Source organism: Ochotona princeps, chromosome 26, assembly GCF_030435755.1.
Source record: "Ochotona princeps isolate mOchPri1 chromosome 26, mOchPri1.hap1, whole genome shotgun sequence".
Taxonomy (NCBI): domain Eukaryota; kingdom Metazoa; phylum Chordata; class Mammalia; order Lagomorpha; family Ochotonidae; genus Ochotona; species Ochotona princeps.
Window position 1 is genome coordinate 2848872 of NC_080857.1, and position 22527 is coordinate 2871398.

The window sequence follows — 22527 nt, forward strand, 5'->3', positions numbered from 1 at the left end:
CCGCGCGTCTCTCCCTGGAGCCCCCGACCCCCGCAGTGCTTTCCCGTGGTGCCCGGCCTGTCCTCGCCCAGTGCCCGCGGTGCGCGTCCGGGTGGCACCTGGCGGGGCCTGCGCGCCTGCACGTGAAGAGCCCTCCCGCACCCCCCCCCCCCAGGCTGAAGCAACCAGGCTCCGGGAGGAGGGACCCTTCCCCATGCCGACGCTGGCAGAGGCAGTGAAGTGTGCCCAGGGCCTGCTGCCCTGCGTCTCCCCATACAGGTATGGCAGAGGACAGCCCCCCTCCTACCCCGCGGGCCTCGCGGAGTGACAGCAGTGGACAGCGCGGGCTGGGGCTGGCCCCTTCTGCTCCGAGTCTTCCGGGCTGGGGAAGGAATACCCCCAAGAGCTTGGACGCTGCCGGGTTCTTGGAGAAGGCCAGACCCCAGAGGTTCCAGGGCTAGAAAACAGGACACCTGAGTAGCCCCTTTCCATGGCTGCGGCGTGACCGAGTGGGCCTAGCTTTATGAGCTGTGCCCAGTACGTGGAGGACACAGGGACACAAGTTCTAACCTGAGGCCTCCCAGCGCCGACAGGTCCAGCAGCGAGGCATCCCCGTCCGGCTGCTGGGGGGCGGCGCCTTCGTGTGGCGGTGGGGAGCAGCAGCCGCAGGTGTCCACCGCAGGGTCCTGGGGCTGGTCCTGGTGGGGGCAGGTGAGAGTAGAAAGCTGCCTCTGACCGGCTGAGGAAGCATCAAGGTTTGGGGACAGTGAAGAAGGAGGGTGCACTACCAGGGGAGCTGGAGGAAGAAAGGCCACTTGACCACATCCGGCGTCCAGCGGCTGCCCTCAGAATCCACAGAATGGACCTGGCTGCGTGGAGCCCACGCACGGCAGGCACCCCCAGCGGTGGTTCCTGGAGGCAGGGCCAGACCCTGCACAGCCTGAGACCCCACGTGAGGCGGGCAGAGAGCAACCACAGGCCACAGGGGCCAGCCTGAGCCTGTCCAAACGGGGGACGAAGGAGAGGTGTGGCATCGCTCTTCTCTAGCCCACTGGGCAGCACCTCAGTGGTGCTCTGACTCAGTGGGGCTGTGGCTCACCTGGGCATTTCCATCCACATGGCAGAAGTCGGCAGTCCCCTCTCCCTGGACGCCGAGTCCAGAGCTGCCCCAGCCCTCCTGGGAGGACATGGAGGGACACCACGCTGCATGTCCAGGTCCAGGGCTGAGCGCCTGCTCCCGCCACTGGCCAGCAGAGGGCGCTGCCTGGAAGCACGTGGCCCACGCCCCACTAGCCCCTAGCTGGACAGGCCTGCAGGTTGGCCCACCTGGTCCTGCAAACAAGCCTGGCCAAGTATTACAGGTGGTGTGCAAAACCCACGCTGAAGTCCCTGGGCTTAACACAAAAGGCATCCTTGCAAAACTCACTGATGTTTCAGTATGGATTCCCCATTAAAATAGTGTGAATGGTGAGGTTACATAAAAGATTTAAAATTTTACCTGTATTTTTGCTTTAAAAAAAAAAAACAGGTATGAGGATGCTTTAAATGACGTCAGATTATGCATCTGTTGAACACGGCCTGTATGATCCTCAAAGCGCAGCGCCCAGTCCACAGCACGGATAGCCCCCTGGAGGATTAGTGGGGCCTGCACACCTCACGTGCCCTGGAAGAGGGGCCCCAGCAGGCCAGGGGTACGCACCTCTGCAGGCGATTCTCCTTGTGCTACAGGGCGTGGGCTTCCGAATGCAGCCCCAAGGCAGTGGTGGGGGATGGCGGGGGTCGGGTGGGGAGGTGCCTGGCAGGGCAGAGGGGCAGAGGCCAAGGAGGGGGAGGATGAGTTCCCCCAGAGTTGCCTGCACAGCCCTGGAGATGTGTTGCATAACCATCCTGGGACCCATCCCCCATCTGGATGAGACGCCAGGTGACGGAGAAGGGGCATCATCAGGATGAGAGGAATTACACCCGGGAGACCCCTGGCTGAGAGCTCAAGGCAGGCTGCTGTGCCAGGGAGGGCCCACTGACCAGCACCTGGGTTCTGCTTGCTAGCCGGAAGGGGCTGTTTCTCCTCTGTCTCTAAGATCTCCTCCCTGATCCTTCTGAGGCTGGTCCTCCGGCATCAGGTCACTGCCTGCTCTCAGACTGTCGGCAGCTGCCAGTGGGACACCAGAGAACCATGCTGCCTGGTGTTCTGCTTCCTGTCCCACAGCGTGAGCTGGCTGGAGCCCAACAGGTGCATCCGCCACGTCAGCTCACCTTTCACTCCAGGCTCCCGCTGACGGCCTGTGTGTCAGGGAGGCCCAGGGATGTTGAGTGCTCCAAGCACACAGCCAGGACTGCAGCCCAGTCTGCTGCTTCTAAGCCTCCCCAAGACTGAGGAGGTGGGGGGAGGGTACTCAGGCATCCCTAGGGCTGCAGACACAGGAAGGAGTGTCCACCAGACCATGACCAGCCGGGGTGTGCCAGAGGGACACAGGAGACAAAGGGACAAACAGGGCTCGGTCAGCGCCCAGGTGGACGGACTGCAGGCTGAGGCCTCACTCACAGAAAGCGGCGACACTGGGCAGAGGGCAGTCCCTCTCTGCCCACCCCTCTGCCCCAGGCTTCTGCCAGGAGATGGGATGAGAGGTGGAGAGATGGGGGGAGCTCCTGGGATGAGGAGCAGTCCTGGCCCCGAGCCCCAGAGGACCCAAAGGCCAGGGACAGAGCGGCCAGGTACAGGTGGGGAAGCAGTTCCGCCCCTCCACACTCCTGTTGACATTTAGCAAGGAACCACCACCTGCCCAAGTCTCGGCTTCCACATCTGGGAATTGGGAGCACGGTATTGGGGGCTAGCACCTGCCCTGACCTTTGGCATGGGGGAAAGGATGACAGGTAAGATGCTGGACGCACCTAGAAACCTCCACAGGTGTGCGCCGTCTACAACAAGGAACACGGGACTCCGTGTGCACCCTGCCTCCCGGGGGTCAGGCCCTGGTTCCTACCACATCTCTGCTGGCACACACACACCAGGGCCTGCTCAACTCAGATCTCATCATCATCACCTCCTTCCAACATCCCCAGTGTATGCACAGGTTGTGGGGGGGGGGGGGCTTGCCCCAGATTGACTCCATAGCCCCCCAGCATGGACTGAAATCCCCTTTCACTGCCCAGGGACTCACCTGCCTACCCCCTCAGCCCTCCCCTGTCTCCCACCCCACCTCTTAGGGGTCCCGAGAGAAGCAACAAAATGGTGGTGGTGAACAGTCATGTTGTTGGCACAGACCCTGCCGACAAGGTCTCTGCCCACAGCCTGCCTGGTCAGTCCCCAGGCAGGGCTGGAGGCAAAGAAAAACGGACCTCTGGGACCTCCAGAGCGCGGGCAGGGACGGGTGACAGAGGCGGCCCTAGAGGTCTTAGCCCAGTCGCTAGGCAGGAGGGATCCAGCCCCTCTGGGGTCCCAGCGGCTTCTGTGCAGCAGCAAAGTGGGAGGAGTGGGAGGTCGGGCTCCCCAGCAGGCTTCTCCAGCGCAGGGGCTGGCCTCCTCCCGGGCAGTCATAGATGAGGTCGCCCCCACTGCACACCTCTCTGTTCTCCTCTAGGTCCGCCATGCTGGGCCACTAGTCCACACGGTCTGGACCACGTTCTGCAGGCCAGGCAGGGTCCAGCTGACCTGGCACCTCCCAGGCTGCTCCCCTCCCTGAGTCTGTAGGCTGTGCCTGGGTCACTCCTGCCTCGGGAGAGTGGTTCTCCTTTGTCCTCCGAGGCCGCGGCCAGGTGTGCTGTGGCTGCTGTCTGAAATGCTTGAGGTGACTAGAAGCGCTTCTCGCCCACTCACAGCAACCCACCCCCGGCGTCACACCGCGCATACCTCACCCGTGGCCACCGGATGGCATCGTGGGAGCTGGGGGCACTTCCTAAGCCACAGCCGTTTCGTGCTCCGCCCTTGGACCCGTGTGCACACACTGCAGGGCTGCTGAGGCGGGCCTACGGGCCAGGGTCCTGGTGGCTGCACTCGACGCCCGCGTCCTCCTCGTGGCCGCAGTTGTGCTTGCCCACGCCGGCGTGCGCGCATTCCAGCAGGCTGTGCTCGCTGCCGCCACAGCGCACGTCGTCCAGCAGGATGGGCAGCGCGCGGCCCTCGCCGAACTCCGCGCGCTTGGCGGCGCGCACGGCCTGTGCAAAGCCCAGCTGCCGACACACCACGGCGGCCGCCTTGGCGTCCCACGCGTCGTCGCACACTGTGCCCCAGCGGCCACCAACGAACACCTCCACGCGCCCGCGCCCAGAGCCCAGGCCCGCGGGCCGCACCAGGCGCACTGCGCCGTCCGAGGGCGCAGGAATCGCTGTGCTTGGTCGCCCCCGCCGCCGCCCGCCGCCACCTCTCCGCCCCCCTGTACGCCGAGTGGGGCTGGTGGGCCGCGGGGTGGGCCTGGCAGGCCTCGGAGTGGGCGCAGGCGGAGCAGCCGTAGGACGCCTGCGGCGCGGTGCTTTGGTGGGTGCCTGTGCTGTGGGGCGCGGCTTGGGGCGTGGGGTGCTGTCCGTGGTGTGGATGAACTCTGCGTAGAGAAAGAGCACAGATAGAAGGGCCACAGCCGCCCAGAGTGGAGCGTCCCCTGCAGGAAAGATGCCCTGCACCTGCCCTCCGTGAGCCCTTGAAGACCCTGGACTGCCTCTTGGGGCACAGTAGGCCTGCAGTGTGCAGTCTAAAGCCAGGTGCCAGGCACTTCATCACCAAGTACCCATTGGCACCTGCTTGCTGTCGGTCTGCTGTGGGCCCTCCCTCAGCATCTGCTGGGGAGTGCCCAGGCTGGTGGGAGAGATAATCCTGACCATGTAGCCCAAGGTTCCCTGGGTGGTTTCCAAGAGCGAGAAAGGCCTTTTTGCTTCCATCCTTGGTGTTCAGGGTGAGGGTGCTGTGGTCCCCAGATGGGACCCTCTGGAGGGCCCAAGGGAGTCCGACTGGCAAGGCTGCCCCTGCCACAGTGGGCCGAGTGGTAACTCTCGGGGTACATGGCAAGGCCCACACGGATCCAAGCTGGGAGTGGGGTGAAGAGCAGAGTCCCCAGTGCCAGCACTGGGCAGCTCCCGGGGTCATGACCTTTGTCCCTGCAGGATGTGGGGACAGATTGGGTGCAGGTTAGCCCCAGGGGACACTCCAAGGTCTACATAAGATGTGTTCTGTCCAGCCCCACCCCACACAGGCACAGGGCCAGGTGGGACAGCTCTGAGGTCAGGGGAGGGTCACTGTCCCCAAGCCAGATGAGTCCCTTTATCTCTTGACCCACCCTGGCCAATCCCATTAAGAAAACCCCTCAGAGTTGAGAAGGCCCTGGCTAGCAGGCTGAGCCAAGGGTGATCCCCCACTCCGGGAAGGCCATCCAGCTCCCCAGGCCACTGCAGGACTCCTCTGCTCTGTCCCCCTGCGCACGCCCTCTGCTTCCCAGGCTCCAGGGAGCCCCACCCCCACCCCAGCCTCGCGCAGCTCTGGGAGGCTTCCCATGGGACCCGGCACACACTTGTGTCACGGGGTCTGGGCACTAAATACCTCCTCTGTCCCATCCAGGCGGGACATAGCCTGGTCTGGCTCCGGCCTGGGGCGCAGCATCCAGCTTGGGGATGGTGAGCAGAGCCAGGCCCTCGCCAAGCCAGAAGCTGCTGTAGCTGGAAGCAACACCCAGACACTGAGCTCAGGCTTCCCCTTCCTCGGGCCCTGCACCCTGCCCCACCTCAGATGCCCAGCCCCTGCCTCCAGCCCCTCCCCCCAGACACCCAGCCTGCCAGCTGGGACAGAGCTGAGCAAGCACACTTGGCCCGCTGAGCTAGTTCCTCTGGCCCCAGGCTGCTTTTGACAATTCTGAACCTGTTGCCAACATTTCCCATTGAGATGAACGGAGCAGCCCAGAAGGCTGCCTTGCTCACTTGGAGCCCAGCTCCGAGTCCATATGCTCCAGGGCAGGCAGGAGGGAGTTCCCAGTGCCTTAAAGGCTACAGGGCCTGGCAACACGGGACCCTGTCCGTGCCTAGCATGGGCCCAAGGCAGCACCCTTTCCGAGAACCCACTCGCCCAGCCCTCCAGCTGCCCAGGAGTCTGCTCACCAGCCTCCCTTCTCACTGAACGTCCGGCTGATGGGAGAACCTCGAGAGCCCAGCTACCTCCTAGCCACTCGCTGCCCTCTCCCTGTCCTCACGCAGATGTGTCCTCTTGCTCATCTCTCCTGAGAACGCTAAGACCTCGCCTGGCACCGGGTGTTCCTCCCCCAGCCATGTACCTTCTAAGGCATGCAGCCCCACGACCTGGCACCTGGCCAAGGGGCCTGCATTGTGGTTAAGCCCCAACCTGCAATGCCAGTGTCCTATATGGGTGCCGATTTGGGTCCCGGCTGCTCCACTTCCTATCCAGTTTCCTGCCACTGTGCCTGGACAAGCAGCAGAAGATGGCCAAGGAGCTGGGCCCTGCCACTCATATGGGTAACCCAGAAAAATCTGGCCCAGCCAAGAGCAAACCAGCAGATGAAAGCTGTATCTCCTTTCTCCCTCTCTCTCTCTCTCTCTCTCTGCCACTCTGCCTTTCAAATAGATTACTAAAGAAGGGAGTTGAGGACTACTAAAATAAGACCACTACCCAGTTGAAGTTCTAGCCCTGAAATAGTGTCTAGTGAGAGCCAGACTGGGGGTCCCGAGGGCCAGTTGGGCTGGGTGGAGGGGCGGCAGGCGCAGTCTGTAAGGTCTCCCCGCCCCGCCTCCCCGGGCTCCCCTCAGTGGGCACTTACTCTCCTTGCGCACAAACGGGATGAGGCGACTCCTCACCTTCACCTGGGCAGGCTGGATCTGGCACTTGCCAGGTGGTGCCCGTCTGCGAAAGACACACAGGGGGTCATGAGGACCACCCAGGGAGCCACCCTGCCTATGTCCCCCTGGCACCTGTCCTGTTGTGAGGCAGAGACAAGGAGGTGCAGACAGAAAGGGCAGAAACAGGGGGGCGTTTACTGCCGTGCGGCCTGCAGAATCCCTGAGCACTCTGCAGCCACAGGGTCCTGGGAACCCAGGCTGGGTGAGTACACAAGCAGCTGCCGCCCGCACAGCGCCTGTCCTTCACACAGGCAGAAGCAGTCCCTGTCCTCCCCGAGGCTGCAGGCTGGGCTCCATGGGCCCCTGTGGCTCCTGCAGCTCTGGGGCTGCATGAGGGGAGAGGCCCTTGGACCTGGGGAAGCAGGCAGTGGTGAGGGCAGGCTCTACTGTGGGGGGCTGGGACAGAGCTGAGGGCTTGGGGGAGGAGGAGGTACAGAGCGGTTGCCAGGCTCCCAGTTGGGTCTCCTCTGACATTTTTGCGACAACGCACAGGGAAGGAATGGAATTCCATCTTAATTAGTTTTTGGCCGTGGATCTGTGGCTCTCTGAATGAGACCGGCCCTGTTCAGGGACTGCCCCCCACCTCCACGGGCGCAGACTTCAATAGGGCGCCGTCAGCACGAGGTGGGAAGCAGCCCCATGACACGCAGCAGCCTCCAGGCGGGCCTGGCCATGGAGGATACGGAGGAGGGACTGGACGGTGGCTGGGAAGGCCCAGCCAGGCCCCCGGGCTGGGCCAGGCTTGCCTGTCCTGACCTCTGGCTCACAGCTGGCAGGGGTTTGTTCTGTAGGGAATCACAGAGAAAAACCTTTGCTCGGCAGAAGCTAGCACACTGCCCTTCAAGTGCCGCAGGAGTTGTGTATGAGCACACCCCGCCCCTCTGCCTTCCATATGAAGGGAACATATTTCTTCCAAAAGAGACAGGAGGAGAAGGCCAGGGCTGGGCAGGGAGGGCGCCGAGGAGCCCACGCCTGGCCTCTGCGGCTCATATTCTCCAAATCTGGGTTCCCTTCCCCTGAAGCCCAGACAACAAGGAGGGGAGGGCAGCGGAGAAGGAGCCAGGCCAGAGGCAGCAGCTGGTGCGAACACCAGGTTTAGCCCAGTGCTCTCCACAGCACAGCGGCCTTGGTCACACCGGAAATGACCTCAAATCTCCCAGAGTGGGACAGTGACTTAGCAGAAACCACAGGGCCTAAGGAGCCATCCTGGGATGGGGTGACATGGCAGGCTTCCTATCCAACAGGGGCGGAGGCACACAGAGGTCTCTGAACCCTGGACCACACAGGGGAAGAGGGGGACACAGGGAGACAGGGCCCAGTGCTTCTTGAAACAGTCATGTCAATGATTAATAGATTCTTCCTTACGAAAAAAAAGGGGGTGGCGGCAAACAAGGCCAAACCTAGATGGTTCAGAGCAGGGACCACAGGAAGTTGAGGACAAGGCAAGGAAGGGATTCCAGAAGAGAAGGCAGACCCTAAGAACCAACCAGGAAAACCCCGGGACAAAGGAAGAAGAAATGCAGCTGTCACAGTCCCTGGTGACTAAACCTGGGGGCATCTGGCCTTGGGAACTTCCTGTAAATCCCAAACTGCTCTCCAATTAAAGATGAGGTTTCCACACCTAACAGGTGCCTCTGGGTTTTTCCAACCCTCACATCTCCCAGTTTGGGGCTTCTCCCAGGGGGGCCAAGCCTGAGCAACTGCCGGGACACCCTCCTGGGCCGAGAACAAGCTGCGGGAAAGCCAGCAAACACCCAAGGCCGGTGGGTGACTCGCAGATCTGGGAGGAGGCAGTGCCACCCAAGGCCAGAGGGTGACTCGCAGATCTGGGAGGAGGCAGAGCGGGGGCCTGGGGGTGCACAGTGAGAGCTACAAGGAGGCCAGACCAGGGCTGAAGGAAAGGGGTTGGAGAAGGTTCCCTGCCTGGACTCACAGGGCCCCAGCACATGATTGAATGACTCATTTCCTCTTCCAGAAAATGGGTCACTGAGCACCAATGAGCCACGCATGGAAGGAGTCAGCGCACAGCCCAGCCCTTAACCTGACACTCCTGCTCCGAGGCCAGGCACCAGGAGCAGGTGTAGACAGAACCAAGGGGAGCCAGGGAGGGGCCTGAGGGCTCCTGGGAGGAGGGGTCTGCTCAGTGAAGGCAGGTCCCAGGGCGAGGGAGGGGAGGAGGAGCAAGGGAACAGGCTCAGGTGGGGGGACACATCAGAGTCAGGGGGTCTGAGGGGCATTCCAGAGCCAAGTCAGGGCCCAGGGGAATTTTTCTCCCAGAAAGTGAGGAGTGGAAAGGGAGCATGCCAGACCGAGGAAACGGGACGATGCAGCAGAGGGCGTCTGGGGAGACGGTGGCAGCAGAGCCAGAGACGCCGCGCGCCTTTCTGTCTGAACAGCCCCCCCCTTGGAGGCAGGTCCATATGGACACCTGCCCATCACCAGTGGTGCCTCTCCTCCCTGGGCCTTGCTATTCACATCTGAAATGGGTCTATCAGAGATCCTCGCCTTGGGGAGTCAGGTGCAGGGACTTACCTAGAGGGGTCAATGACTTTGTAGATAACTCCCTGGGCAGCTGTGGCACTAGGCACGCCCGTCGACATGAAGTATAGCTCCCCTTTGAATAATGAGCAGGTGACAGTGAGGCGGCGGCCTGCAGGACTGTCCCAGCCAGCTGCAGGCTCCCTGGTTCCAGAAACGCACCCAACCTCAACCGGTGAGATGCTGGGGCAGGCCACACTGCGGTGGCTTCTCGGCACAGTTGCCTGGTAACAGGTCACTCTGCTTAGACCCACCAAGGCTCTGAACATCCCTCCAGCCTTCTGCCTGGTGACCCAGCCCTGGCTGACCTCTGCCTGGGTCTCACAGTCAACACCACACACCCCACGGCACAAATGAGGGTACCTAGCTTACCCACGGCCAGGCAAGAGGCTGCTGTACCTTCCTTCTAGGCCCCGCATCTGCAGGGGACCAGCACCCCTGCTTCAGAGCACACAAGGGCTCAGTGGGCCGGGGCTGGGGCTGCTCCCAAAAAGGTTTCCCAGCCTGGGCCCTTCCGGTCCCCCTGCCCCCAACTCTGCCAGCCATGGATGTTGCCTAGCAACCCTGACAAGCATCCACAGGGCCAGCTTGCCCCCCACCCCCAGCCCGGCTTTTGTCGGGAACAATCCCAGGGCTGAGACAAAGGCAGGAGCTGGATCTGCCCTCTGGGACCCCGCCTCCTGCCCTGCAAACACCAGGGCCTGCTGGCAGGCGGTAAGGCCATCCACACTGCTTTGAAATGCCGCCACTGAGGTGGTTTCCAAAGGGCCACCAACTCCTGCTTTCAGGAACCCAGGATAGTGATAGAAGTCTCTGGAGAGGCACTCCTCCCAGACCTGCCTGCATGCCCGCATTCCTGGTCCACTGATTGCTGGAGACCCTGCCCCACGTCGTCTCTCTATGTCATCTGGCTGACACAAACGGATGCGAGGAAGCAGAGGCTCAGAGAGGTCAGGACTTGTGGAGGAGGACGCACAGGTAAGGCCTGGCCTCCAATGCCTCCCTCCGCGGTGCAGCGATTATTTCCAGCCTGCGGGTGTTGGGGGGCAGGGGGCCTCAGGGACGCTCACCGGCTTCATCCTCAGCGAAGGAGATGATGTGTGGGTAGTAGTTGTTGATAAGGCCTGGGAAGGCGCAGGTCTGGCCACGGCCCATGCAGATCTCACTGTATTGCCACTGGCCTGTCCCCTCATTCTCTCGGAGGGACATCAGCCGTCTGCAAAGGAGCAGGAGCTGCGGGAGTCCTGTGGGTGTGATGTGCAACAGGGACCCCACCCCAACCACAGTGTCCACCCATCCATCTGTCCAGCCAGCCAGCCACTCCTCTGTGTCCCCAGGGCCAGGGTACAAGGTCACCCACCTGAGTGACATGAGCGGCTCTGCACAGGTGGTGAGTGACCCGGGAATTATTAGCCCTATTCTAAAGGATGGACACTAAGAGGAAACGGGGAGGGCCTGGCCAGCACTGCATCACCTACACGCACACCCCAGGAGCCAGGGGTGGAGCCCTCCAGCCACCCGCTACTTACCCGCTCATGAAATCACCAAAAATGTAGAGGCCATTCAGGTTGGGGTACTCACAGCCCCGGTACACGTAGCCGCCGGTGACAGACTTGCCCAGCTTGTGTGGGTAGGCAAAGATGGGCAGTACGTCATCTACACAGGGGAGAGACGGGGGGTGAGCTAGAGTAGCCACATGCCTCTGGGAACGGGGATCACCAAGAGGGCCTGAGATGGAGGTGCAGGAGGGAGAAAGCCAGGGAGGTGCAACGGGTCTCCTCAAAGGAGACCTGCGTGCAGCCTTGGGTGTGGACGGGGTCCGGGATAGGGGCCAAGGAGGTGGGGAGGGGGCACCCGCGGGGCCGAGGCCAGGCAAGATGCGGGCGGTCACCGAGCGAGGCGTTGGCGCACAGCTTGCGGTCATAGCACTCGAAGCCCTCTCTGGCGCGCCAGCCGTAGTTGCCGCCGCGTTCTACCAGGTCCACCTCCTCGAACTTGTTCTGGCCCACGTCGCCGCAGAACAGGCGCCCGCGGCCCGTGCCTGTCACCGGGTCACCGCGATCGAAGGAGCAGCGCCACATGTTGCGCACGCCCAGGGCGTAGACCTCAGGCCGCGCGGCAGGGTCGCCCACGAACGGGTTGTCGGGAGGGATGTGGTAGAGCGGGCCGTGCTCGTTGTGTTCCACGTCGATGCGCAGCACCTTGCCCAGTAGCGCCGACCTGCGGGAGTGACGGAGCGCCGGCTGCGGCCGCTGGGAACGCAGGAGCCTTGCGGGAGAGGTACCTGTGCCGGTGGCAAACCTAGGCTGGGGCAGAGGAGCGGCTCCTGCCAGCTCCAGTACTCACACTCTTTCCGCGTTTAAGGGACATCTCACCGCCTGCCAGGCCCTGAACCCAAGCCCTGGCTGCCACAGGTCACCCACTGCATCACCTCCATCTCCCCAGGACCCTTCCAGATGAGTGAGTGTGACCCACAATTGCAGACGCGGCAGTGGAGTTTGAGTCGCACAGGGGGCCCTGCCGCCAACCCTGCTCAGTTCTGCTGCATAGAGTTGTGCTGGAGGGCAAAAAAATCCCCGTAGACAGAGGGCCTGGATCCCCCTTTCTCCAGTACCCAGCCCGCTGACTACAACAGTGGATGAAGAGGGAGCCGCCAGTGTCTGCTGAGCCAGAGAAAGAGCACAGTGAGGGCTAGGAGTTGGGAAAGAACCAGGACTCATCCCTAGTGCTCCCGACCCGGTCAACTGGAATGCAGGGTGTCGCTTTTCTGGTTTCACTGGCCACATGATAACAATGACGGAAAATCCATAATGTGCTTGGAGGACACCATGAAGAGGAAGGGCTTTCCAACTATGCTTCTTTTTACTTTCTGTCCGTCCACTGGTTCACTTCCCCACATGGCCACCGTAGCTGAGCCTGGGACAGGCTGAAGCCAGAAGCCAGCCAGGGGACTGGAACTTCATGTGGGTGGTGTCATCTTTGGCTGCTTTCCCAGGGGCATTAGCAGGGAGCTGGATCAAAAGTGGAGCAGCTGGGACTCACACTGGCGCTCAGATGGGATGCCAGCATTGCAGGAGGCACCACCGCAGCCCCTGTTTGTGCTTCTCCATACTGCTATTAAACACATCACTTTGGGGTGGATACTGTATGGCAACGATCAAGTCCTGGCCTGGGATCCCACATCAAAATATCTAAGATTGAGTCCCCCCTCTACTTCTGGTGCAACTTCCTGTTAACACTCCAAGGAGGCCACAGATAACGGCTTGGGCACTTGGGGCCTCACCATCCAGGTAGGAGACCTCTCTGAAAACTGGCCTGGCCAGCCCTGGCTGCTGGCAGTGATTAGGAGGTGAACCAGTAGATGGAAGATCTGTCTCTCTTTCCCCCTCTCTCACTGTCACTCTGCTTTTCAAATACATTTTAGGCACTTTTTAAAAATGTGTCGCTTCCTGTTCTTCCTGATAGCACTCAGATGTCCCTAATGTGGCCTGCCGTGGTTTGCATGTTGACACTGCTATGTGCCATCACTCTTACACAGCATTGCACTCATGAGTTGCCTACCTCCACAGACACAGAACAAACGTCCTCTTTAGCCGTGTCAAAGTACTCCCCATCCCACTTCACAGATGCCTCGTGCTGCTTAACCCCTGCCTGCTGGCCCTGGCTCCCTCCACCCCTGCCCCCTCCCCCAACTCCACGCTGCTGCACATCACAGTAGGGATCCCACCCCGGGGGCCTCCACACCACCCGGCAGGCAGAACTCATAACAGTAAAACAATGTTTTGAGGTTCTGCCCAATTACCCACAAGCTTGTAATTTCTGTTTATTCAACTTCCTCTGCAAACACATCCCAAACGCAAGAGAGCCGGCTGGCTCTCACACTGCTGTCGAGGGAGGCACAAGCCACACATTGTGAGCGCCTTATTGGCTGTCACCAGCATCATGCGCGCTGTTCTAATTTTCTGCGCTGCAGAAGGGTTGGTGGTTTGCTGACTTAAAGACTCCCAAGTATCCCTGTTTGTGTCTGTGAGGTGAGCATGTGTGGGTATGTAACCAGGGCACTGAGGGCAGGCCTGTGCTCCTGCTGAGAGATGTGCACGTGAGAACAACTTGCAGCTCCCCATCTGGGGCATTGGGGGTACTACGTGACACTTCAAGCTCCCAAAGGGCCAAGGTGGGCCCCTTCCCTTCCTCCAGCACTCACGGCCTCAGGCTGATCTTAGAATCACTTGTTTTGTTGAGTGTCCTAAGGCAGGCTGTGGTCCTAGACAGCTAGTTCATGGTCATGAGCTTGAAAGCCACATCTCCCCGACCTAGGTGGTCCCTTCTGCCCATCTATGATGCTCACCTATCATCATCTAGAACTTGAGAGGGGGCAGTATTGCATTATTGTGTAACGACTCCCCTCACAAGCTCCCATCAAGGCCCATGATAGGGAGGGGCTGGCTCTCTCTCTCTCTCTGTCACTCTTGTACTATGACTCTTGGCCTTCCCCATTACTCACTTGCTCTCTGGCAAGTGAGACTCGCAGGACAGGTCACCCCTGAACATGGCCCCTGTATCCTGTAGTCTTCACTCTACTCACTGCTTGGGCAAGTCCGTGAAGATGCAAAGGTTCAGATGCTTTGTGTTTCTAGTTTGGGTACTTTCATGGGTTCCAGTGGGGGACGGCAATCAGTGATGAGCATGGACAGAGAAGCCAGGAAAAGGTGAATGTTAGTAGCTTTATGTGTTCAGGTATCGCTGCACATCTCTTAGGATAACTGATATCGCTGGGGAAGCTGGGACATAGGTCTTCAGTTCAACAGACAGGTTTCATGATAATGTCTATTTGTTCCTCTTAGGGTTTCAATTCAGACTGAGTTGCCACTGGACTTCTAATTTGCTAATTTCTAGTGGGCCCTGCCATCACCAAGCTTGGTTGATAGACAAGATCCTTAATACATCCTAGACTTGTCTGGTGCGATCTCTTGTATCCCACGACAGGTAGACATGGTCAGTCCATAGACCCTGGAAAGATTTCCAACCCTGGTGCAATAAAGCTGATGAGCAGAACTATCAACCACTCAAGCAGCACCCTTGAAGCACCCTCCCCCACAGCAGTCTCTAAAGCGTCATAAAGGACTATCCCCTAAGTCCCACGCTGATTTAGTTTGACAGCAAGGAATGGCCCCCTCCCCTTCCCCCACTGTGCACACAGGGGGAAAAATCAAAACATTGTTCCATCCCTTTCCTCCATCCCCTGCCCCTCCTCACCCTAACAGACCCACATGGCACGCATCCCTCTCAACTATGTAAACAACAATACAAAGAAAATAAAATGAGAACGCCTTCATCCCTGGGCTTCCTGTCACTCAGCAGGGGGCTGTGACAAGGGGCTAGTATGACTACCAAGGCTCATTAGCAGGCTCCCCCGCAGATGATTTTCCTCCCCCTCTAACTCATGGGGTCTGCAGTGAGCCGCAGGTGGATCCCTCGCCCCTACGCTGTATCTCCCGGCTCCGGGAGAAGCTCCCCTTGAGGAAGAGGAGAGAAGAGCTTAGGTAGACCAAGGCACAGCCAGCTCCAAACACACTTACTTGTTTTGGGCATTTCCAAACTTCCCAAAGGGATCGCCAGCCATGCCGCCATCTCCGGTGAAGATGTAGAGATACCCGTCGTCCCCAAAGAGCAGCTGGCCCCCGTTGTGGTTCGAGGCCGGTTCCTCAATCTCCAGGATTATCCTAAAGGCAGATAAACCCCTACCATCAATAAGAATCATCACCCAGACTTCCTGGCATGAAACCAAAACCGAAACAAGTCTCAGCATAATACCTCCATGTCATTTCAAGCGACTGTCACAAGGGCTTGGTGGGTAGGCTGGGCAAGGGTGATACACACATGCTGAACAAGACCTGGTGACACTTCTGAGTAACTTGCTCGAGGTCACACAGCCCACACATGGCGCACCCAGCTGGAATCATAACACCAGTATCCTAGCTCTGGTTTCCTGCTTTGTTAACTGCCCTCCACTGCCAGCACCTGCTGCGTTAGGAGTATGTCAACTGTGGACCTGGTCCCAGGCATACATGATGGCCCCATCACCCCAGCGTCCTACACGCCGGCTTTGCTTGCTGTGAACCTTGCACCTGCACCCTTGCTTGCTAGAATCTTGACTCCCAAGGACCCTGAGCAGAGGGCAGGGGCCACATTCAGTGAGCCACTCCTGCCTGGGAGCCTCTTATGCCGCCACTGCAGGAAGCTGAGAGAAAGAGCAGCCAAGAGGCAGGGGGAGCTCACGGTTCTGCCTCCTGGAGCTGCTGCACAAGAGGCAGCAACAAAGACCCCAACAGTGGCGTGAGCGGGCCCCCGGGGTGCCCACCCCATCAGTCCAGTTCCCAGGGCAGGAACTCAACAGCTCATTCATTGCCTGGTTTCTCAGCCCAGGCGCAGGCAGCAGCCTCGGGCAGCTGGAGCCTTGAGGCAGGAGACCTTGCCCTGTCCCTCCTCCAGCTCTCACTGCCTTGCGGCTGAAATGTCTCTGGTGAGTTTGGCTTCCCAGGGCTGGCCGCCAACTTGTTGCTTCCTTATCATTATAGACAAGAAAATCTGGGAATGAAGTTCAGGGAACTTGAAGCCAGCACTCTCACTCTGGTCCCCCAGAGTCCACATTGGAAATCCTGTCCAGGATTATCCTAAAGGGCAGGCAGTGCACAGCCGGCACCCCAGCGCCTCCCAGCCCTCCCCACCACACCGCCTCCCACGGGATCCCAGGGTGGACAGCACACAGCCCGCACCCCAGCCTCCAGGCCTCCCCGTCACTCCTCTGCTCATGGGGAGTACAGGGCAGGCGGCACACTGCCCACACCCTGGCACTTCCCAGCCCCCACCTCTCATGGGAGTCCAGGGTGGGCAGCAAACAGCCTGCACTCCAGTACCTCCCATTCCCGCCTGCCATGGGGGTCCCAGCCCTGGGAAGAGACAGACACAGACTCAGGTAAGGACAATTACACATTTCTGACCTTGCCTCAAGCCAGCTGGCCACGTGGCCAGGTCCCCCTCCCCAGTGAGTCCAGTTGGAGACTTAGACACAGGCTGACCCGGCAGTGCTCTGACTTCAGTCTCAACAAGGGTTTCTCTTCCAAGTCACCAGTGCCACTGGGGGTACACCCATTCTGTGTCTCCGTCTTCCCCCTGTCAGTCTCGTGTATTAACCCTTCTTAAAGAACTGACCGTACAGGCTGCTATGACATCGTAGGAATTAAGTTTCCCTTTTTCACTCTGGCTGCCAGGAAGTCCAAGACCAGAATTAATGCTGGACCTCCAGATCCACTGAGCCTCACAGCTATCATAATGCTCCCCTTGTCTCTCTGCTGTTGGCATGAACAGTACACGGAGCACAGGCGCTGTCCAGCCTGCAGTGGCCTGGAGGCAGGGATGGAGAAGCCTGGGAAGGAAGCAGAGCCGGTGGCCTGGGACATGGGATGCAAGGGAGAGGCTCACAGGACAGCCCAAGGACAGGTGTCTGGCCCTAAGGAGGAGGCAGGATGCCGAACAGGAGGGCTTTGAAGACAGCCCAGCCTTCTAGCTCTGTTGCTTCCCACCTGCGTGACCCAACGCGCCCAACTTCACCGGGTTTCATCAGAACCAAACGAACTGGGAAGCCGGTGCTCTGCCTGGTGTTGGGTTGCCTGGTCCTTCAGCAGGGAACAAGAGCTTGGCCTGGTGTTGGGTCGTCCAGTCCTACAGGGGGGTAGGCGCTTGGCCTGGTGTTGGGTCGTCCAGTCCTACAGGGGGGTAGGCGCTTGGCTTGGTGTTGGGTCGTCCAGTCCTACAGGGGGGTAGGCGCTTGGCTTGGTGTTGAGTCACCTGGTCCTACAGGAGGGTAGGCACTCGGTCTGGCGTTGGGTTGCCCTGTCCTTCGGGGGGAGCTCAGCCTAGTGTTGGGTCACCCGGTCCTTCAGAGCGGAGCAGGCTCTCGGCATGGTGTCTGGGTCAGCCCATCCTTCAGGGTGACACCTGAGCATCGGCTCCAGAGTACTGGTTCTCACTTCCAGCTCCAGCCTCCCACTAGTGCAGCGCCCAGGGGGCAGCAAGTGGTGGCACAGGTGCTTGGGTTTCTGCCACCCACGACCTGGATGGTATTCCCAGCTCCTACCAACCCCAGCTATTGCAGGTATCTTGGGAAGGCAACCAGTAGATAGCAGCTCCCCTGTCCTTTCCCTGGCATTCAACAACAACAACAAAAAAAAAGTTTAAAGAACCAGAGTGAGGCCCAACACAGTAGCCTAGTGGCCGAAGTCCTCGCCTTGCATGCACTGGGATCCCATATGGGCAGTGGTACATGTCCCAGCTGCTCCAATTCCCATCTAGCTCCCTGCTCGTGGTCTGGGAAAGCAGTGGAGAACATCCCAAAACCTTGGGACCCTGCACCCAATATGGGAGACCTTGAGGAAGCTCCTGGCTCCTGGTATCAGATTGGTTCAGCTCCAGCTGTTGTGGCCACTTGAGGAGTGGACCAGTGGACGGAAGATCTTTCTCTCTGTATCTTCTTCTCTCTGTGTATCTGCTTTTCCAATAAAAAAATTACTAAATCTTCAAGAACCAGCCTGTGGAATTCTGCTCCTTGCCTCCCTCAGCCCTGCCCCCACCCCAGCCCAGGCTCCCCGGAAAGCACCTCTCGGAGCGGTGATCCACAGTGTTCTGGTCATCCTTGGAGATCCGGAACTCGCTGATGCGGATCCACTCGTGGAAGTCCACGCCCACCGAGTAGTAGACGTAGAGCTTGCCATTGAGCGGGAAGCGGGGGTGGAAGGCGAGGCCCAGGAACCCCCGCTCGTCGCCCTCCCACGGCGAGGTGAGCACTGCCCGGCTAACATTCAGGAAGGGCGTCTCCAGGCGTGTGCCATCGGGCAGGTAGGTCCACACGAGCCCCACCTGCTCGGCCACAAAGAAGCGGTGGGTGCCGTCCTGCGCATGCACCATGGCTACGGGATTACGCAGCCCATTGGCCACCTCCTCCAGGCACAGCTGCAAGCAGCCGCGGGCGTCAGCCACCACGCGGCCCAGGTTGGAGTTGAGGTTCGGGTTGACCAGCAGGCGGGGGAAGCAGTAGTCCACATCATCCAGGGCCAGGTGGCGGCAGAACTTGGCCCGGTTGTCCTCAAGCGCCCAGAGCTCGGGGTCGGGCGACAGGTGGCGGAACAGGCCCCGGCACGTGAGCCACATGTCCAGGCAGTAGTCCTCGCAGAGCCCGGGCAGCGTGCGCAGCGGCGTGGATGGGTCCTCGGCATCGTACAGGTGCGCTGCGTAGGGCGAGCACTCCTGTGGAGACAGGTGGGACTCTCCAAGCCCTCTGCTGGCATGAGTGCACTCAACCGCAGCCACCCAGGACTCCCGCCTTCCCACAGCTGGCCCTGGCTTTGGGGGCAGCACCTCCTGAGCACCGGCTGTAGGCCAGCCACAGCAGGGGCGCGGTGTGCACACCTGCACCTGGAGTCTTCCCCCAGCTCTACCCCTGGCCCCCTCAGGCCCTCCCCGTCCCCACTTTAATTCCTTGTGACCTTCTCACTTGGCTTACAAACCAGACCCCCCACGGTTACCTGGTATTATGAGGAAAAGCACTAGCTTACATGCTCTCTGCCTGCCTTGCTTGGGACATAAATGCCATCAGGGCAGGAATTTCTGCTCATCCCGGCCACCGCTGTCTCCCAGAACTTTGTGGAAACACAGGTGTGGGAGCCAGAATGGGCCTCGCCAGTGCCCAGCCAGCGCCGAGGCCAGGGGTCCAGTGCGAGGCGGCCAGGCCCTCTGGACCCAGCTCTGCCCAGCTCCAGCCTCTCCCCGCTGCTCCTGCCACCTGCCCCTCCTGCTGTCAGCCCCCTCTGAGCTCAGCACGCACTGTTCCCGTTGTAGACAGGCCCTTCCCTCCCTTCTCCGGCAGGCAGAGTTCCCACGTCCCTAAGGAGTGGCCCTAGCAGATGCCAGGAGCTCCCAGGCCCTCGGCAGCTAAAGCGCCGGCACCAGGCTTGTCCTCGGGAAACCACTGCAGCCTCAGACCCACAGTACAGATGAGGAAGCCGCTGAGCACCCAGGCCAGGGTTTGAGCCAGGTCTGCCCAACTCCACGCTGGCTTGCAGGGACCCACCCCAGCTCTCAATGCCCACAACCACAGCAAAAACCTTGGACCTCCCTGGCCTGCAGGGCTGTAATTATTCACCACGTGTCTCAGCTCACCAGGCTAAGGCCAGCTCTGACTCAACTGAGGGAGCACGTGACGACCTCGGGTCATGGTGACTCCTACAGATGAGGAGCTGAGGCTAACAGAAGGCCACGTGCCAGGAGATGACCACACCAGGGCCGAGACTGTATCTCCTGGCCACCCACTCACAAGTCCGCAGCTTCCTGGACAAGCATGTGCTGGGTGTGCAGTGAGCTGGGGGCTGTCCGGAGACACAGTGAGGAGTGGGAGAAACAGCCTGGTGGGCATGAAGCAAGTACTCGCAAGCCCTGAGCTGCAGAGGTCTCCAGGGAGCCAGGCCAGAGACATCAGACACCAGGCCTCTCACCCCTGGGGCCTTGGGCCCCTCTCTCATGGCCTCCACTCTCTGACTCACCCACCCTGCAAACACAGTGCCCACACTAGAGGTCAGTGCAAGCAGTGAGGCCAACAGTTCTTGGCAAGTTACAGCACCAGCGAGGGGGACTCCTGAGCTTCCAGGGAAGTAGGGGGCAGATAACCCATGGGGATGGGCCAGCACGGTGGCATAGCACAGTAAGCCTCTACCGTGGTACCAGCCTGCCGCATCCGCATGGGTACTGGTTCAAGTCCCAGCTGCTCCATCTCCAGTCCAGCTCCCTGCTATCACACCCAGTAGAAGGCCTGAGAACTTGGGTCTCCGCACCCACATCACTGCGCCCTTCAGATTCCAGTCACCGAGCCAGCTGACTGCAGTCTGAGGGCAAGTTGGTTCCATGGGAGGCTCACAGCAGCCACAGCGGGGAGGCCATGTGCCCAAGTAGGCCCCGGTCCTCCCCAAGGACACAGGCATTTGTTGGAAGAGGGACTTCGAGGCCTCAGACACGCAGGCCTCCACGCTGTCACCAACAGGCCCCTCGGCTGCCTCCCTGGGTGAGCTGCAGGGCCCTGGCTGGCTCAGGGCTCAGCCTTCCTGCCAGAGCTCGCCACAGGCTCGTCAGGGAAACGGTGACCCAGCCTCAGCCGCCCTCTGCAGACCCACTCCAGACATGAGTCACTCCCAGAGGCGCCCAGGGCTGTCCCTCCGTTGGATTCCCCGTTAGCTTGTCGTGGGCAGATGTCACCAAGCCTTCTGGCCCTTCCTGCCCTGCTTGCATGTAGTACTTGCGAGTTGGCTGAGCACAGATGCACAGACACATATGCCCTGCACAGGGCAGACTCTGGACGGTTCTGGCCCTGGGGGGGGGGCAAGGCTGGGTGGGAGCAAGGCCAGGTGGGGCAAGGCCCTGGGTGGGGGCAAGGCCAGGTGGGGGCAAGGCCCTGGGTGGGGGCAAGGCCCTGGATGGAGGCAAGGCCCTGGGTGGAGGCAAGGCCCTGGGTGGGGGCAAGGCCGGGTGGGGGCAAGGCCGGGTGGGGGCAAGGCCCTGGGCGGGGGCAAGGCCCTGGATGGGAGCAAGGCCAGGTAGGGGCAAGGCCCTGGGTAGGGGCAAGGCCCTGGGTAGGAACAAGGCCAGGCAGGGGTGGAGTGAAAGGGTTGCAGGAAGGTCCACAGAGGTGAGCAACTCTCTCCCCGGCATCCTCCCCAACAGCCTCTGTGCCTCTCTCCTCAACCTGCCAGCGCCTGGCCCAGATGCCTGACCACATGAGCAACAGGGGGACCTAGCCCCAGCAGCTGGGCTGTGTCACCACCACAGGGCCAGCAGCCAGCCGCCTCTGCGTCTTGCCTGAATGCCTCCTGGATGTCCCTGGGCTGGACACTGCAGAAATCCAACAGCAGACACCCCGAGTCTCAGTCATGGCCACACTAGTAAAGAACTGTCCCCACGGTTAAGAAACAGGAACTAACCACCTGTGCCCAGGACCACGCTGGGTCTCTCAGCCAAACAGGACGAGGGTCAGAGCCAGGGACCAGGGCTCACTGTATGCATGTGGTGCTCCCTGCAGGCAGAGGACAAGCTGACCACTGGGCTACCTCCCGCAGGGCCAGGGCTAGACTCAGGGCTTCCCCAGATGTCCACTGCCCCCTCCAGCCAGGCCTGCCCTGTTTGTGTCAGGCACTTGGCACTGAGCTGCAGCTGGGACCCCGCAGGGGGAAAGCAAACAGCTACAGCCCCGTGCAGTGCGGACAGAAGCTCCGGACTGAACTAGGGGAACCCGAGGGTGTCCCCAGGGGAGTGAAGTCTCCAGGGAGCTCCTGCCAGCAGAGGGTGCCTTCCAGGGAGAGAGCTGGGAGACTTGCGGAGCTCAGGGCCTGGGAGAGGGAGCCCCGGGCTCACAGGCAGCAGCGCCACCCTGCGGGACTTCCCCCCAAACCCACAGCCTTGGTAGGGACGGGCAAAGCAGCTCAGAGCAGGCAAACGTCCCACCCGGGTCCCCAGAAACGGAGGCCTACTGGGGCCGGAGGGGATCCCAGGTCACACACACCAAGCCCCCCAAAGGGGAGGGATGTCCTGAAGCAGGAGGGGTCAAGTCACAAAAATGATGCCCACTCCCCCGCCCTGGGCCGTACTGCACCCTCCACGGGCCTCCAGCCTCCCACGCCCGCTGCGCGCCGGTGATTCCCGCCCCAGCGGCGCTCCCAGTTCTGAGTCCCGACCCACGGCGCGGTCACCGACCGCCGCGCGCCCGCTCACCTGGCACAGCAGGTCGAGCGCGTAGCCGGCGCACGCGGCCCACACGGCGGCATCCACGCGGGCAGCCAGGGCCCCGAAGCGCTGCGCCAACGCTGCGTCGTGCTCGGGCGCGCAGCAGCCGAAGGCCGAGTACTGCGTGCAGAAGCGCAAGGGCTCCGGCGGCCGGAAGGGCGGCCTGAAGTCCAGGCACTGCGGGTGCGCGGCGGTCCGAAGCGCCCACAGCGCCCACAGCACCCGCAGCGCCAGCAGCGCCCCGGCTCCGGCTCGCCTCCCCGCCATGCCGGCCCCGCGCCGCCACCCGCGAGCGCCGGGCCGCGCCCCAAGCACCCGCCTCCCGCCCGCCGGCACCCGGGCGCTCGCGGCGCCGGCGAG

General features: G+C 61.1%; 1 protein-coding gene across 1 annotated transcript; it reads right to left on the minus strand.

Annotated features, from left to right (window-relative positions):
- Positions 1-3913: 3913 nt before the first annotated feature.
- Positions 3914-22527, minus strand: HHIPL1 (HHIP like 1). The gene is made up of 9 exons (XM_004584533.3): positions 22156-22527; positions 18002-18648; positions 14925-15068; positions 11237-11565; positions 10875-11001; positions 10416-10561; positions 9340-9421; positions 6729-6811; positions 3914-4514 (listed from the first exon to the last, which is right to left on the minus strand). The coding sequence occupies exons 1-9, from the start codon at positions 22432-22434 to the stop codon at positions 3943-3945; spliced, it is 2409 nt and encodes an 802-aa protein (XP_004584590.3). The 5' UTR covers positions 22435-22527; the 3' UTR covers positions 3914-3942.